Source organism: Vulpes lagopus, chromosome 19 (genome assembly GCF_018345385.1).
Source record: "Vulpes lagopus strain Blue_001 chromosome 19, ASM1834538v1, whole genome shotgun sequence".
NCBI lineage: Eukaryota > Metazoa > Chordata > Mammalia > Carnivora > Canidae > Vulpes > Vulpes lagopus.
In genome coordinates this window covers 34,792,029-34,805,248 of record NC_054842.1, presented here as the reverse complement: position 1 = coordinate 34,805,248, position 13,220 = coordinate 34,792,029, and the positions used below count along the sequence as shown (strand labels likewise).

Here is a 13,220-nt window from a genome sequence, read left to right as displayed (position 1 = left end):
AAGGGGGTACAGTCGGAGATCTGTTTTGGGACAGTCGGGGTAGGGGCAGCTGTATAGCTGTCATATGTTCACAAGTTTCTGGCACCTGTCTGCGCCTTGGGTCCGGGAGGACGCCCCTACCATCGCCCTGGAAGAGAGGCAGAGTCTGGGGTAGGGTAGCGGGCAGCGGCACGGCTCACCCGGAGGCGTCTGCAGGCCCGGGCTAGGCGCAGAGGACAGGGTGCAGACCCCACTTCCAGGCCACCCTCCAGGTCTGGTGGGCTGGGCTGGGGGTTACATGGCCGTGGCATGGGCTGACGAATAAGGGTCTATGCCAGTCTTGGTCATGCCCGGGAAGAGGATGTAGGCGACGGGGGGCTGCAGGGTGGAGGCAGACCAGGCGGTACAGTTACAGGGCACCACGTAGCCCGGATTGGTGGGGGACGGGTGCGTGTGCGTGTGTTGGCTGGGGCAGCTGAGGCTGCCGAAGGCGCCGTTCTGGTAGCCCAGGGTGGACGCGTAGGGCAGTGCGCCGGTGGCCAAGGTGTGGGGCACTTCACCCATCTTCTGGATGGCGCTTGAGCTAAACTGCGCGGGGTCCAGCAGGGAGTAGGGCGCCGAGGCTGGCGGCAAGAAGGCCCGGGCTTTCTCGGGCGCGCTCAGGAGGCCGTCGGAGGCCCCCACGGGCAGGCCGGCCGCCTTGAGCGGGTCCGTGTCGCCCAGGTAGGGCAGGGGGAAGACATACCTGTCCTTCTTAAGCAGGTTCTTGGGCTTGCGCCGCGGCCGGTACTTGTAGTCAGGGTGTTCCTTCATGTGCTGGGCGCGTAGCCTCTTGGCCTCGTCGATGTACGGCCGCTTCTCTGCCTCGGACAGAAGCTTCCACTCGGCGCCTAGGCGTTTGCTGATCTCTGAGTTGTGCATCTTGGGGTTTTCCTGGGCCATCTTGCGCCTCTGGCCTCGGGACCATACCATGAAGGCGTTCATGGGTCGCTTGATGTGGTCTGAAGGTTTGGACATGGTCCCGGAGGCTAGGCGGGTGGGGGTGGGGAGTGTAGGGGCTCTGCAGGCGAGCCTGGGCGCGGCTGTCTGTCTGCCTGTTTGTCCGTCCTGAGCCGGTGCTCTGTGCTCCCCTCGCCTCCGCACCGCTGAGGGGAAGCCAGAGAGAAGCGCTAATCCCGCAAAGTTCAGCTGATCATGCCAGTCCCGGCACCCAGGCAGGCCCCCGGGAGGGGGGGGGGCGAGTGAGGACAGGAAGGGCGGGGGAGGAGAGGGCAGCCGGCTGGGGGCTGCCGGCACCGGAGAGGCTGGGGCCCAAGTACCGGAGTCTCTGGGATTAAGTGGCCAGGTAATTTGCTGGCGAGGGCGGGAAGCTCCTCCTTCTCCCCCTCTCCACCTTCGCCTTCTCTGGTTCTCTTCTCTCCTGTGTCTACCGCTGTGGTTCCCTCCCCCCCTCCCGTGCTTTTCCCGGAGCCGCCTTGCCTAGCACAGCACCTGGCTGAGAATGCAGGGAGGCTGGTGAACGGGAGCCAAAAGCGGCGAAGTTCAAAGGCGAGGTGGGCCCGGACAGCACGCACTCTGACATAAGCGCGGGGCGGTGACTCCCCAACCTGGGCGCCAATCAGCAGCAGAGAAGGCGAGGGGGCGCACCTGCCAGCGCGCCCGGGGAGGAAGGGGAGCGCGCGCCTAGCGGGGGGTGGGGAGAGGTGTGAGGGGAAGGCACCGAGAGCGAGAGAACCGAGCGGCCGGTTCAGGACTGGGGACTTGGATTCCACATTGTTTCCTGCGCTGTCAACAAATAAAACTCTTCGTGCCCGTTTCCCTTCCCGGTCGTGCGCAAGAGAATTGGGGCTCCGAATACAAAGACCTAGGGAGGGGGCGGCAAAGCGAGTGAGCCGAGAGCGTGTGTTGATAAATAGGACGGCCTCGCCGCGAAATGCAAGGGCAGCACTTTCCCATCTTGTCAAAGATCCTCGGAAAAGAAAAAGAATGTATCAAACTCAGGTTAAAAAGCGAAATAAACTTTTCCAGCCGTTCCCTTGGGGTTCTTTGGCGGCGTTCTCTCGGGATGCGCCCCCCCACCCCCGCCCAGCTCCGCCTCCACCCCTGCCCCGGGACTTGGCGCCCCGGCGAAGCGCTGGGTCCGGGCTAGCACAGCGGGGCGTTCCGAGCCGCTGCTGGAAGGCCGTGGGCCCGGCAGTGCGGTTTGCAAACCCTGGTGGGTGCGCCTTGAAGAGCGCAGCGATCCGCTCTTCACTTTTGTGGAGGGGCCGGGGAATGGGATTTCCGTCACGATTCCTATTTACGGTATTATTATTTAATGTTTTTGGATCTCCAACTCCCCCCCCCCCCATCTGTTCAACGGGAAGGACAGTCCGGAGGTCGGGCCTCCTCCCGGTGGGGCGTGGGCGCTCCCCCCTTGCCCCGTCTACGGATGCCGTAGAATGGAGTCTCGGGCTGCATCGGCACCCAGGGTCGATTTGTCCCTGGGCACCTCTTCCACCCAGCGAGAATTCAAGACTCGTTTCTTGCGTCAGATGAGCATTCTTCGGGTAAAGAGGACGAAATAACCCGCAGAGCCAACCTGCGTGCCTGTTTCCTTTGAATAATTGCCTGCCCAATGTGAAATGCCCTTGGGGGAAATATTTATTAAATGGAAACCATTGTCCCAGGCCCAGCAGGACCTGCGTGTGTTCCAGGCTTATTGGCTTTTGCACCAGCCTCTCTTGGGAGGACCGACCAGAAACGCGCGGCTCCGAGAGCTTGGAGGAGTTGGGGGTGGGGGAGGTAAGCAGAAAATGAAGAGACAGGGAGAGAGGGGCTTTCTTTAGCATGTAGTGTATCAAGTTTGAGGCGAAGGCTTTGCATCTCCTTTCCACAATTAGACCTGTGGCATTTCCTATCCTGAGCACGCCCTTCGGAGAGGTGGGCACTATGCCCATTTTGCAGATTAGGAAACTGAGGTTGAGAAAGGCTAAGTGATTTGCCAAATAACTCCAGTGGGAAGTGGTAATGCCAGGTGTATGAGATTTGAAAACCCCATTTTGTTTTCCACCCCACGCGGGGCCAGGTCTTAAAAATTAGATGGTACTGCAAGGCAAAGGCAAACTACTTGACTAGACTGTCGGAGCCACCGAAACCTGTCATATAGATAGATCTCATTGGAAGACTGATTTTTACGCCTGGGCTTATTTCATTTAGGCTGTGGTGGGAGACCTGGCTTCCTTGACAATAGACCTGAGGCCAAGTGCGCCACCTCGGTGTGGGCTTGTGAGCAGGCGCACAGTCTTTACGTTACTCTCAGCACCAGCCGGGCCTTCATCCTGCCCTCTAACCCCGTTTTCTCTGCAAGAAGTTTCACTTAGCTTGACGCATCAGGAAGTAGAGGTGTTTTTCAACCCAGTCCGGGGAGGGTTTCAAGAGTCTCAGGCAACCTCTACTCAGGTTGGACTAGCTTTCGGACTGAGCACTGCGCTCGGAGCCTGCCAGGGATCGGAGGTCTAAGAGCCAGGCAATTTGAATTCCACTGGGCGATGGCTCCGGTTTGAGGAAAGAAGGACAGAAATGCTTGTATCTGCAGGGAGCTATAGCGTCTGGCGGAGACCCGCCAACTCTCACTCTGGAACCCTCGAGGGACACCAAACCCACACGCAGAGTTAATGGGCTAATGCAAACCAACCTCTAAGAAACTGCTCAAGGAGGGGATCTGGCACAAGGTCGTAGACCTTTTCTTCTCTTTGCAGCCTCTGAGCCAACTCCTTCTAGTTGCCCCGAGGCAACTCCGGGCAGGCGTGCGCCCTCGTTCAGTTCTTCAAATTTCCTCTTCTTTTTGTCTGCGCTACTCTCTAAACATCTCACATTCCATCCTAGTTCATAATCTCTGACCCCTGAGCGGATTAGTAGGGAGGGGCAAGCCCTGGTGGGATAGCAGTTTGTGGGCAGGGCGCCAAAGGACTTTCCAGGGTTCTGGAGCCCCTGGCGCCTGGGTCAGGCTGCACCGACCTGGAGGGAACAAGTGTCCCCTGAGCATCTCGTGTCCTTGAGACTTGAGCTCCGCGCTGCCAGTGAACTCAGGGTTGAAGGCCAAGCCTCCCCAGTTTGGCATCCCAGGGTCTCCAGGCGAACCGCGCAGCCGCTTACAACCCTTGCACAGTGCTGGTTCGCTGCGGGTTTACTCAAGACTCAGTTCTGGTCCTCTCGAAGGAGTTCCCGTAATCTCAGTCTTTTCCAGGTGCTGACTCCAGCCCTTGGCTCTATCTTCTTCTGCGCTGTCCCCTCAATTCCGCCTCCCCTCCTGGCCTGGACTACGGGGCAGACGTCCTGGAGAGGTGGCCCCTAGGGAGAACCAGGAGCTTTGGTCACTCCTGGAACAGGTCTTAGGACAAAGGTCACCTAAGCGCGCCTACTGCTCTATCCGAAACCTAAAGCTCGGGCCTCAGACGGTCAAGCCCCTCCCCAAAGCTGGAGACCTCCCTGGGAAACTGCCTTTCCGCTTCTGCGTTTGCGGAAAGAATCCAGGCACACCCTTAAGTACGTATGCGCACCTTCACGCAGCGCAATTACTCAAAGCACGCCTCGTGCCAACCTAAGCCTTGTGTCTGGACGACTGAGCCACAAGGATGATGCCATCGAACTGTTGTTGCTCCTGTAGAAGTGAAGGAGATACCTCGAGGTCAGGACCTATCTACTTCTGGCCCCGCTTCCTCTCCCCCAGCACTAGGCAAGGTCCAAGGCGCCCTTCCCTTTCTGGCGGCTCTGGGTCTTGTAGGGAGCATTTCTACTCTCCTTTCAACCAAGTCCTTTCCGTACTTGAGGACTCTTTCAAGCCCTCACCTCCTCTAGGGAGCCTTCTCGGATTCCCGTGCTGGGCTAAGACCTCTTCTAATGCTCGCACTCTCACGCCCGCTCTTCCCACGCCCCTTTCCCAGCCTCGCGTGGAGCCCTGTAGCAGCCCGTGCAGCCCATCAGACTTCGAGCTCCTTGAAGGCAGTGGCTGCATGTTTTATCTTTGAATGCCCGGTGTCCGCACAACTCCGAGCGCAAAGAAGACGCTCGATAGTTTCTTTGTGCTCCGGCTTAAACTTTTACAAGAGGCCTTTCCCAGCCTTGCAGCTGCGGGGGAAGATCCCAGGTGCAGCCTGGTAGAGCCAGACGTGGAAATCTCGGGCTCCCAGGCCCGCACCCACCTGCCGGGCCTCAGCGCTGTGCTGCCCTCCAACCACAGCCTCCTCCTCTCTAGTAGGCAGAAGGGCCCCCTCCGAGGCCTCCGGGACTGAGCGACAGCCCAGCGCGGAGAGGAAGGCGCGCTAATGGTGACTTGGGGAACGCGGTTGCGGGGTGGAGCCCAGGAGGGAAGCTTGCCACTGGGCTCGCGCCTGGCAGGTTTTCGAAAGAGGCCAGGAGAGCCATCCGCGTCCGGATCCGCCGAGGGGCTCGGCGCCCCCAGAACGCCAGGCTTGCGGGTTTACTGCGGCCCCGCCGGGATTCCGGAGAGGAACCGAGGAAGTTCCAGGTGTCGGTGTCGGGAACCCTCCGCGCCGCCCCAGCTCGCTGCAGGCAGTGTGAGCGCGAGGCACACGCAGGTGTTTAGGAGAGCGTTAATCCAGCCCACCCATGGGCGGTCAACAACCAAGGAGCCAACCTTGAGGATAATAAATTGGGAAATAATGCACCTTGGTTAAATTATAAACTAAAATTTTCTTATTAAGAAAATGTTGTAATATACGGCATCCCTGCTTTCCCCCTTTTTTCCTGTTTTCAGACATATCCCATGTCCCTAGAGTGCCCTAAAGGACCCAGGGCTCTGGTCCTATTGGGACATTTTCTAGTAATTGCTCTAGGATCTTCCCTCCAGAAACCAGCCCAGCCCACTCGTCTTGATTTTTTTTTTTAAACTCCAAGTGTCCCTCACAGCCAAGATGGCAAAGGAGGACATGAAAAACAATAAGAAAGCTAACTTAACGGAGTCCCAGATGCGTGGAGTGCCTGCAACATCATTTGCAACGCCCAGCTGGCAGAGCATCCTTGACTGGGCTGGAGGACGTCTGTCTCAACACCATCAGGTGCCCAGGTAAGGAGACTTTTTGATACTTCACACCGCCTTACCTTAGCAGGATTCTGTTTGAAGCAGAGGTCACCTGATTCACCTACCTGGCACAAATTAATAAAGGATTGCATAACATCTACACACATATCCCAGAACATGGAAAGGGTGGGAGCAGGGGTAGGGCTTTGATATCTTCCTATTCATTCATTAATCAAAAGTCTATTTATTGAGCACATACTATGTGGTAGGCAGTATCCTGGGATATTAGCAGTGAGCAAGACCTGCAAAGGTCCTTCTCCCATGGAGTTTCCAGACCAATGGAAGACAGATTAAAAAACAAGAAACAAATCCTGTGGTGATTCCTGGTTCCACCACCAAGTAGTTGTGTCACTTCAGGCAAGGTACTTAACCTTTGTCCTGGTCTCCTCACCTGTAGTGGGTATACTGGATTAGTATTGGGACTAAATGAGTTATAACAATGAAAGCCCTTAAAACTGCTTGGCATGTAGAAACTACTTAATAAGTGTCAGATTATATGATATTATAATTCAATAAATTATTTTCTGATAGTGTTAAGTGGCAAAAAGTGAATCAAGGTGATAGGATCGATTGAGGGAAGGAGGTCTCATTCACATTGGGTGGTCAGGAATCTGAACACAAGAAGGAGCCAGCCCGAGAAAGAAAGGGGAGATAAAGTAGGAGAAGCAGGAAATCCTACTGCCTGGAGAAGTGACTGAGAGTACCTGAGGATGTAAGGGGCCAGAGTGGCTGAAACCTGGCCATGACCCTAGGGAGAGTATAAGGAAAAGGCTGGGTAAGGTTGGCAGCACCCATATTATGCAGAGTCTTCTAGGCTCCATAAGGAGTTTAGGTTTTATTCTAAGTGTACTGGGAAGTCATTGCAATGAAGCACACCAAAATTATGTAACAATCCTAGAACCACACACACGAAATACCGGTTATGAGCCATTCTATTTATGGAGGAATATCACCCGAAATTATAGGGCAGAAACTTTCTAAATGGACAAACTTTTATCAGCCTTGGAGTCAGCTCTTGATCATGGCTTAAAGAATAAGGCTAGTCCTGCTGAATACTTTGGACTTCTCTTATCTCTTCTCTTCCTTCAGGAAGCTGAGGGAAAAATAAGGGAGGGTCACAGCTCTTAATGATTCCAAAAACTTGTCCATTGATATTCAGTAGATATTAGCAGCCTGATGGGTCCCTGACTTACTCTTCCTACTTCCCACCATGTGGTGCTCTCCTATGTCTCTGTGGAGAATACCAGGCTCTGCACTACCCTTCCTAGAGACGCTGAGACTACACGTAGGCATCTTGAATATCTTAGCCTGAGAAATAGAGGATTTGTATGTAAGCACGTGATGTTTCTTGAAATAAAAAAAAAAAAATCCCAGTGGTTATAAGAATAGGAAAGACATTTTATTCTAAAATGAAAGCCAAAAGCCAAAAGAATGTCAACATTATATACTTCTGCTTGGGTTTTATTGTGTTCAGGTGTTTCACATGCTCCCCCAACCCCCATTCTTCTCATGTAAGAATCCTTGGTCAGCTTTTATCATAAATAATACTCTTTAAGGCTCTGTTTGCATAATGCAATCGGCCAAGTTATTGGAGCATACATTCTCTTGCCAATTTTATCACAAATTATGTGCTGCAGAGGATAAGACCAAACTCTGGCAACAAGCCCCAATCAAGGATCAGAATAACGTTTCCTCTTTTTGTACCTACCTCTGCTCACAACCTAAATAGAAAGAAATATTGGGGGCACTCAGTAGTTGCAAAAGGTGCTATATTAAGCATGTTTATTTTCATGTACTTGTTTCCTTAAAGCATCATTTTTACACATTCTGAAGACCAATAGCCCTTATTAGAATTTTACTTAATACTAAAGTCACTGAAATATTTGTTGAGTATGTTGACGGTTAAGTTGATGGAGTTCAAGATGTGGGGCTTCCAATTACTGTGAGACCTTGGGCAAATTACTTCTTTTTGCCTCTTTTTTCTCAGCAGCAAAATGGGGATAATAATACATAGGTGGTCAGGAGCCTGCACACAAGTTGGTTGGCTGTCAGGCCTGGCGTTGCTTATCTATTGCAGTGTAACAATTACTCCCCAAACGTAGTGGCTTAAAACAGCAAACTTTTCTTATCTCATATGTTTTCTGGGGGTTAAGAATTCAGGAGCAGCTTAGCTGGATGGTCCTGACACAGAGTCTCTTAAAGGAGTACAATCTAGATGTTGCTGGGGTTGCAGTCACCCGAAGGTTTGGCTGAATTGGAGCATCTGCTTCCAGGCTCACTCATGGAGCTGTTGGCAGCTGGCCTCAGTCTCTTATCTACCCAGGCCTCTTCCTAAGGACTGCTCATGACATGGCATGTTGATTCCCCTTGTGCAGATGATCTGCCAGGGACCAAGACAGAATCCTGGTACAATGTGGGAGGAGACTACACAAGGGAGCAAATACCAGGAGGAAGGATCACTGGGGGGCTGTCCTGGGGGATAACCACCACAGGCTCCAAATGGGGAACAGAATGGCAAGATCTTTATGGGCAGCACAATACCGTAAGTCTAAGTTACCCTCACTGACTGTTTCTTCCAGATATGATCACAGCTAACTCTTGGAAGAATTGTTCTGAGAACCCCATTTTGCCTCGAATTATACCACTTCTGTCTGTCAGTGCACATTTGGCCTCGTGGAGATTGGCCCTTGCTCTTTATCCAGTTTCCTTTTCTTAAATTTAAATTCAGTTAGCCAACATAAAGTACATACTTAGTTTCAGATGTAGTGTATCAATTGCGTATAACACTCAGTGCTCATCACATCATGTTTCCTGTTTCCTTAACACCATCCTGCTTGTCACCATTTTCATCCCCAAACTGTGTCCTGTTAACTTCTGTCAGCTTCTGTGAGCTAACATGCTCACTCATTATTATGGTGCCAATAAGGGACTCAAAGAGCTAGATTTAAGGAGAGGGCTTCTGGAGGTCCAGGTCAGTATGACTGTGATGGGGAGAGAATAAGAAGTGTTACTAATACTGTTGAGGAGGGAGCTCCTTGCAGGACCCCTGAAATGATACCCCTTCACTCTCTGTTTGCTCTTTAGTCTGGATCCTGTTAAATACAGTTCAGTAAAATGTGAAAATATCTGTAAGCAAAAAAATTAACTAGCACTTAGTTGATGAGAAGCTAGTACATTGACTTGGAGTATGTTGATCAATTTGACCTTTTTCTTTTTAAATTTTTTTTTTGTTATCTAAATTTTGGTTTTACTGAAATGGTCCATTCCCTTAATTTAAAAAGTCAGAAACTACTGAAGACTGGTAAGTCTGCCTCAGGAAGCTCCTGCTTTTTGCAGTCCCCAAAGAGCATCTTTCTAAACATAGTCATTTTCCATTCTCTGGGAATCTCTTTACAGTTCCGTGTTTCTAAAATATGTTCAGACTTATTTACCGACCTGGTAGGTGAGGAGTTTGTTTTCTGACCCCACCTCCATGCTATCTGCTTGTGCTCCTTCACCTTCCCAATGGAGTTCTGTTAAATTAACAATATTTTTGGTTAAATTAACAGTATTTACATTATTATACAAGTATTCACAGTTGAGCATTGTAGTGTATTATGACTACTTTCATTTCCTACTTGCCGCAAATTGCCCTCTTCCCCTATTTCCAAAGTAACAGCTTTGTAGCTGTTACTGATTCTCCCCAATCAGCCCTTTGCTCCTTGCACAATTTCACACGGGAAGACTACCATTCTAGTCTCTTTCTTGAAGGCATCCTTTCTGGAGGTCCTTTCCTTCTGGGTTGACTTTCCTAGCTTCTGTCTCTCCCCATTTGGCATCTTCCCCATTCTCATTTACTCCGAGGTTTACTTGGAGTGTACCTTCCTGTGTTTCCATTGGGTTGAAGAGATGGCATGAGAGTGGCATTCCTCAACATGAGTCTATTTAAGTCTTACTGCTCCAATCTGGAACAGGTGCTTTTCTGCCTGAGATCTGGGGTCTCCTTCACTTCCTTCCTATGTTGAAGCTCCAGTTTTTGTGTCTCCTCCTCTCCTCTCTCAGGTTTTATTCTTCATGTTTTTGGATTGCAGGAATGTCTTGTCTTCACTTTTGCTTCTCTCCTTGGCTCTGATGCTCTACCCCAAATTTTCTGAGCTCTTCTCAGAGCTCTTAGCATTCTTCCTTCCTGCCTTCCAGGTGTCCTCCTGCTGCCCTGTGACAGTCCTGCCCTCTGCGAAGTACATGCATCTCGACTCTTATTATACCTCTTCCTAAAAACACACAAAGGAATAGCTGTATTTGGAAAAGCTCTGTATTGGAATAGGCCTAGAGCTCTGGAGGAACTGCCATCTCCAATTTACATGGGGATTAGTGGCAATAGGGAAAGTTCAGTCATGACCCAAACCTGGCAAAGCCACCTCAGCCTAGATGGTGGCGGCCAACAAAGCTTGATGAGGAGTTGGGTAGAGGAAGAGATATTCCCTTCCTGGCTACTCCCCACAGGAATTTCAGTGAGACAGGACATAGATTTGGAAAGCAATTTGAGAGCAGAGAATTGGAACACTTAGCAACCAAGAATTACCAAATTTTTCTTTACTCACAGCATGTTCCAGGTATGATGCAAAAACTCTTTATCTACATTATTTTATTTAATACTCAATAAACCTAGGTGGAGAAATTTGTTATTATCCTCATTCTGAAGATGAAGAAACTAAGTTCTAAAAAGTCACACAGGACTTGCCCGCAGGCACAGAACTAGTAAGTTGTGGAGAGAATATTTGAATTGGAGCATTGTCTGACTTAAGAGCCCTAATTTCCTAATTCCCTCAGCATGAACATGGTATGGGACAGAAGAGGGATGTGTGGATCCTTGATCAGGGGCCTTGACCATCTTTCTTCAGGAATGGATGGAAAAGATTGCATAGACTGAGGGTAGACAAAGAGGCAGGTCAGGTGGGGAGCTGTGTGCATTGGGGTAGGCATGGGATGGGATGAAGGACTCCCTGTAAGGTAGGAAAAGGTGAAAGGTTAGATGGACCAGGTTGCAGTGTCACTGGATGTTAGAATGAGGGGCTGGAAACTTATTAGATAGGCAACAAAATGGTAGGTTTTGGAGATGAAGAGTGAGAGGTTAAAAATGGGACTTCTTGAAGAACAATATGAGAATGTTATACAGCTGATGGGAAGACATTGGAAGTTACTCTGTGCTCATTTAACTGTCTTTATTCTGGGTAAACATTTGCAATGTCTCTGCTAATGTAACATTCACTTCAATAAATCCCCCTAAATTTGTACTTTTATCAAAAAGCAGAATGTCTTGTCTGCTGATAAGGACTTATTTTGGTTTGTTATTATGGTTTTAACCAAATATATCTTGCAGCAGTTCTTTGCTAAAAATATTTTTAGGTTTGTACTTACTATGCTATGGAGTGGATTGATTCCCTTATCAACCTAGGTTCAAGAGCTAAATTCAGTGGGATAATTTTAGCAACGATTAGTCTCCAAATAAATCAGGGCAGTCCATTTTAATCCTAGGATTATAATTTAAAAGGTAATCTGAATCCTTGTATTCCATAGTACTTATTGCACACTGAGATTCCTTGTTTATTAATCTCCACAATAGACACAAGATTATGAGAGAAAGAAGCCACCTTGGAATGACACAATGAGGGTCACTTATGTATGTGCACATCATGGGGCCAGGATTGATACATAGGTTTGTCCGATCCTATTCTCTACCATCAGCTGAAATATTTGTTTAAAGATGTTGAAACATAGGGCACTCTTATTAGATATAAGAAGATGAATTTGAGCTAAATAACTAGGTCAGATACCTCGAAGATCTTCTATGGTCCTAGTAGGTGGCATAGAACCCTCTCCTCAATTGCAAACCATCCTATCATTCTCTGATTTGTGACATGAAAGCTGTGACAGACAAAGCTCACTGGCTTACCAACAGTCATTTCCTCTGTTCTTCCTTGTTAATCAGACCTTGATTTTTTTAATACGCAGCACTCGGGGGCTGCTTGATTACACCAATAGTAGTCTCTCCATCTGCTTGCCAGGGATGGGTTAAAGGTGAGCATGTGACCCAATCTGGCCAATGAGTGGAAGTCTGCTCTGGGGTGGGGTTCTGGGAAATGATTTTCTTGCTTCTCAGAAGAGTTGCACAGGAGGAAATGATGCCCGGTTTTTCTGTTTTGGAATGCTATTGTTGGCGTGTCACCACAATCACCACTGGGACTAGGGTAGCCTCCTTGGAATCCTGGCGGGAATGGGTGAAGAGAACATGTTAGTATGATGAGGATAGGAGTGGGAAGAGGGAAGGAATCTGGTTCTTTGAGGACTTTCTAGAGTTGCTGAATAACCAGATTTGAAACTTCTTGATAGGTAAGAGAAGTTGCTTTTCCTTATTGTTTAAGTCCTTTCTGGTTAGGTTTTCTGTTGGTAGAGTCAAAAGCTCCCCATGTCATAGCAAAGCCTCCCTTGTTTACCATTTCAGGCTTTGTCTAGAATTGGACTTAGCTGAATTTATACAACCATAGCTGAGCTTTTATGTGTAGAAGCTGAAGCTCTTTTGGTATGCACATCTGAACCTTCTTTTTATGGATTTTCTGTTCAGCTATACTCTATTTTCACATACTTTAATGTAGTAAAATTGTGATTATTTTTACTGACCAGTTTCTTTGAGTTGGCATTTGCTTGCTGTATAAATAACCCCTCAGTTTTGCAATATAGGAGGAATAGGAATGAGCTGGGCTGAGTTTCTCCCTGTAATTATCTTAGAACAGCAAATACTGCTCTCCCTCAATAACTGCTGGGAGATATGGTATTGGCCCCAGTGAGACTGGGGGTTTGGAGTCACACACACACATTGTAGTTTCTTGAGTCCTATCCTGGGTTCTGTGGTTCTGCTGATCTTGCCAGTCCTGTTGCAGCTGCATGGCTGAGAAGTTCCTCTATTCATCTGTGGTTGAGAACATACTCTCTTCAGTGGGGCTGCACTAAAGATCCATCTCACCTGTGAAATATCTTTTAGCATCTCTCCATGTCCAAACTTGTTTGTTTCTATCCCATATTTTCGACTGCTCTTCTGGCTCTATTCAATAACTATCCAATTGGTTCTTCCCAGCCTACCTTTGGTTAGGAGAGAGGCTTTCCCTTGGGCCATCTATCACCC

At 49.4% G+C, this 13,220-nt stretch overlaps 1 protein-coding gene across 1 annotated transcript; it reads right to left on the bottom strand.

Moving 5' to 3' along the window:
* Positions 1-273: 273 nt before the first annotated feature.
* On the bottom strand, positions 274-996 carry SOX14 (SRY-box transcription factor 14). The gene has a single exon (XM_041733673.1). The coding sequence runs from the start codon at positions 994-996 to the stop codon at positions 274-276; it is 723 nt and encodes a 240-aa protein (XP_041589607.1).
* Between the last annotated feature and the right edge of the window lie 12,224 nt (positions 997-13,220).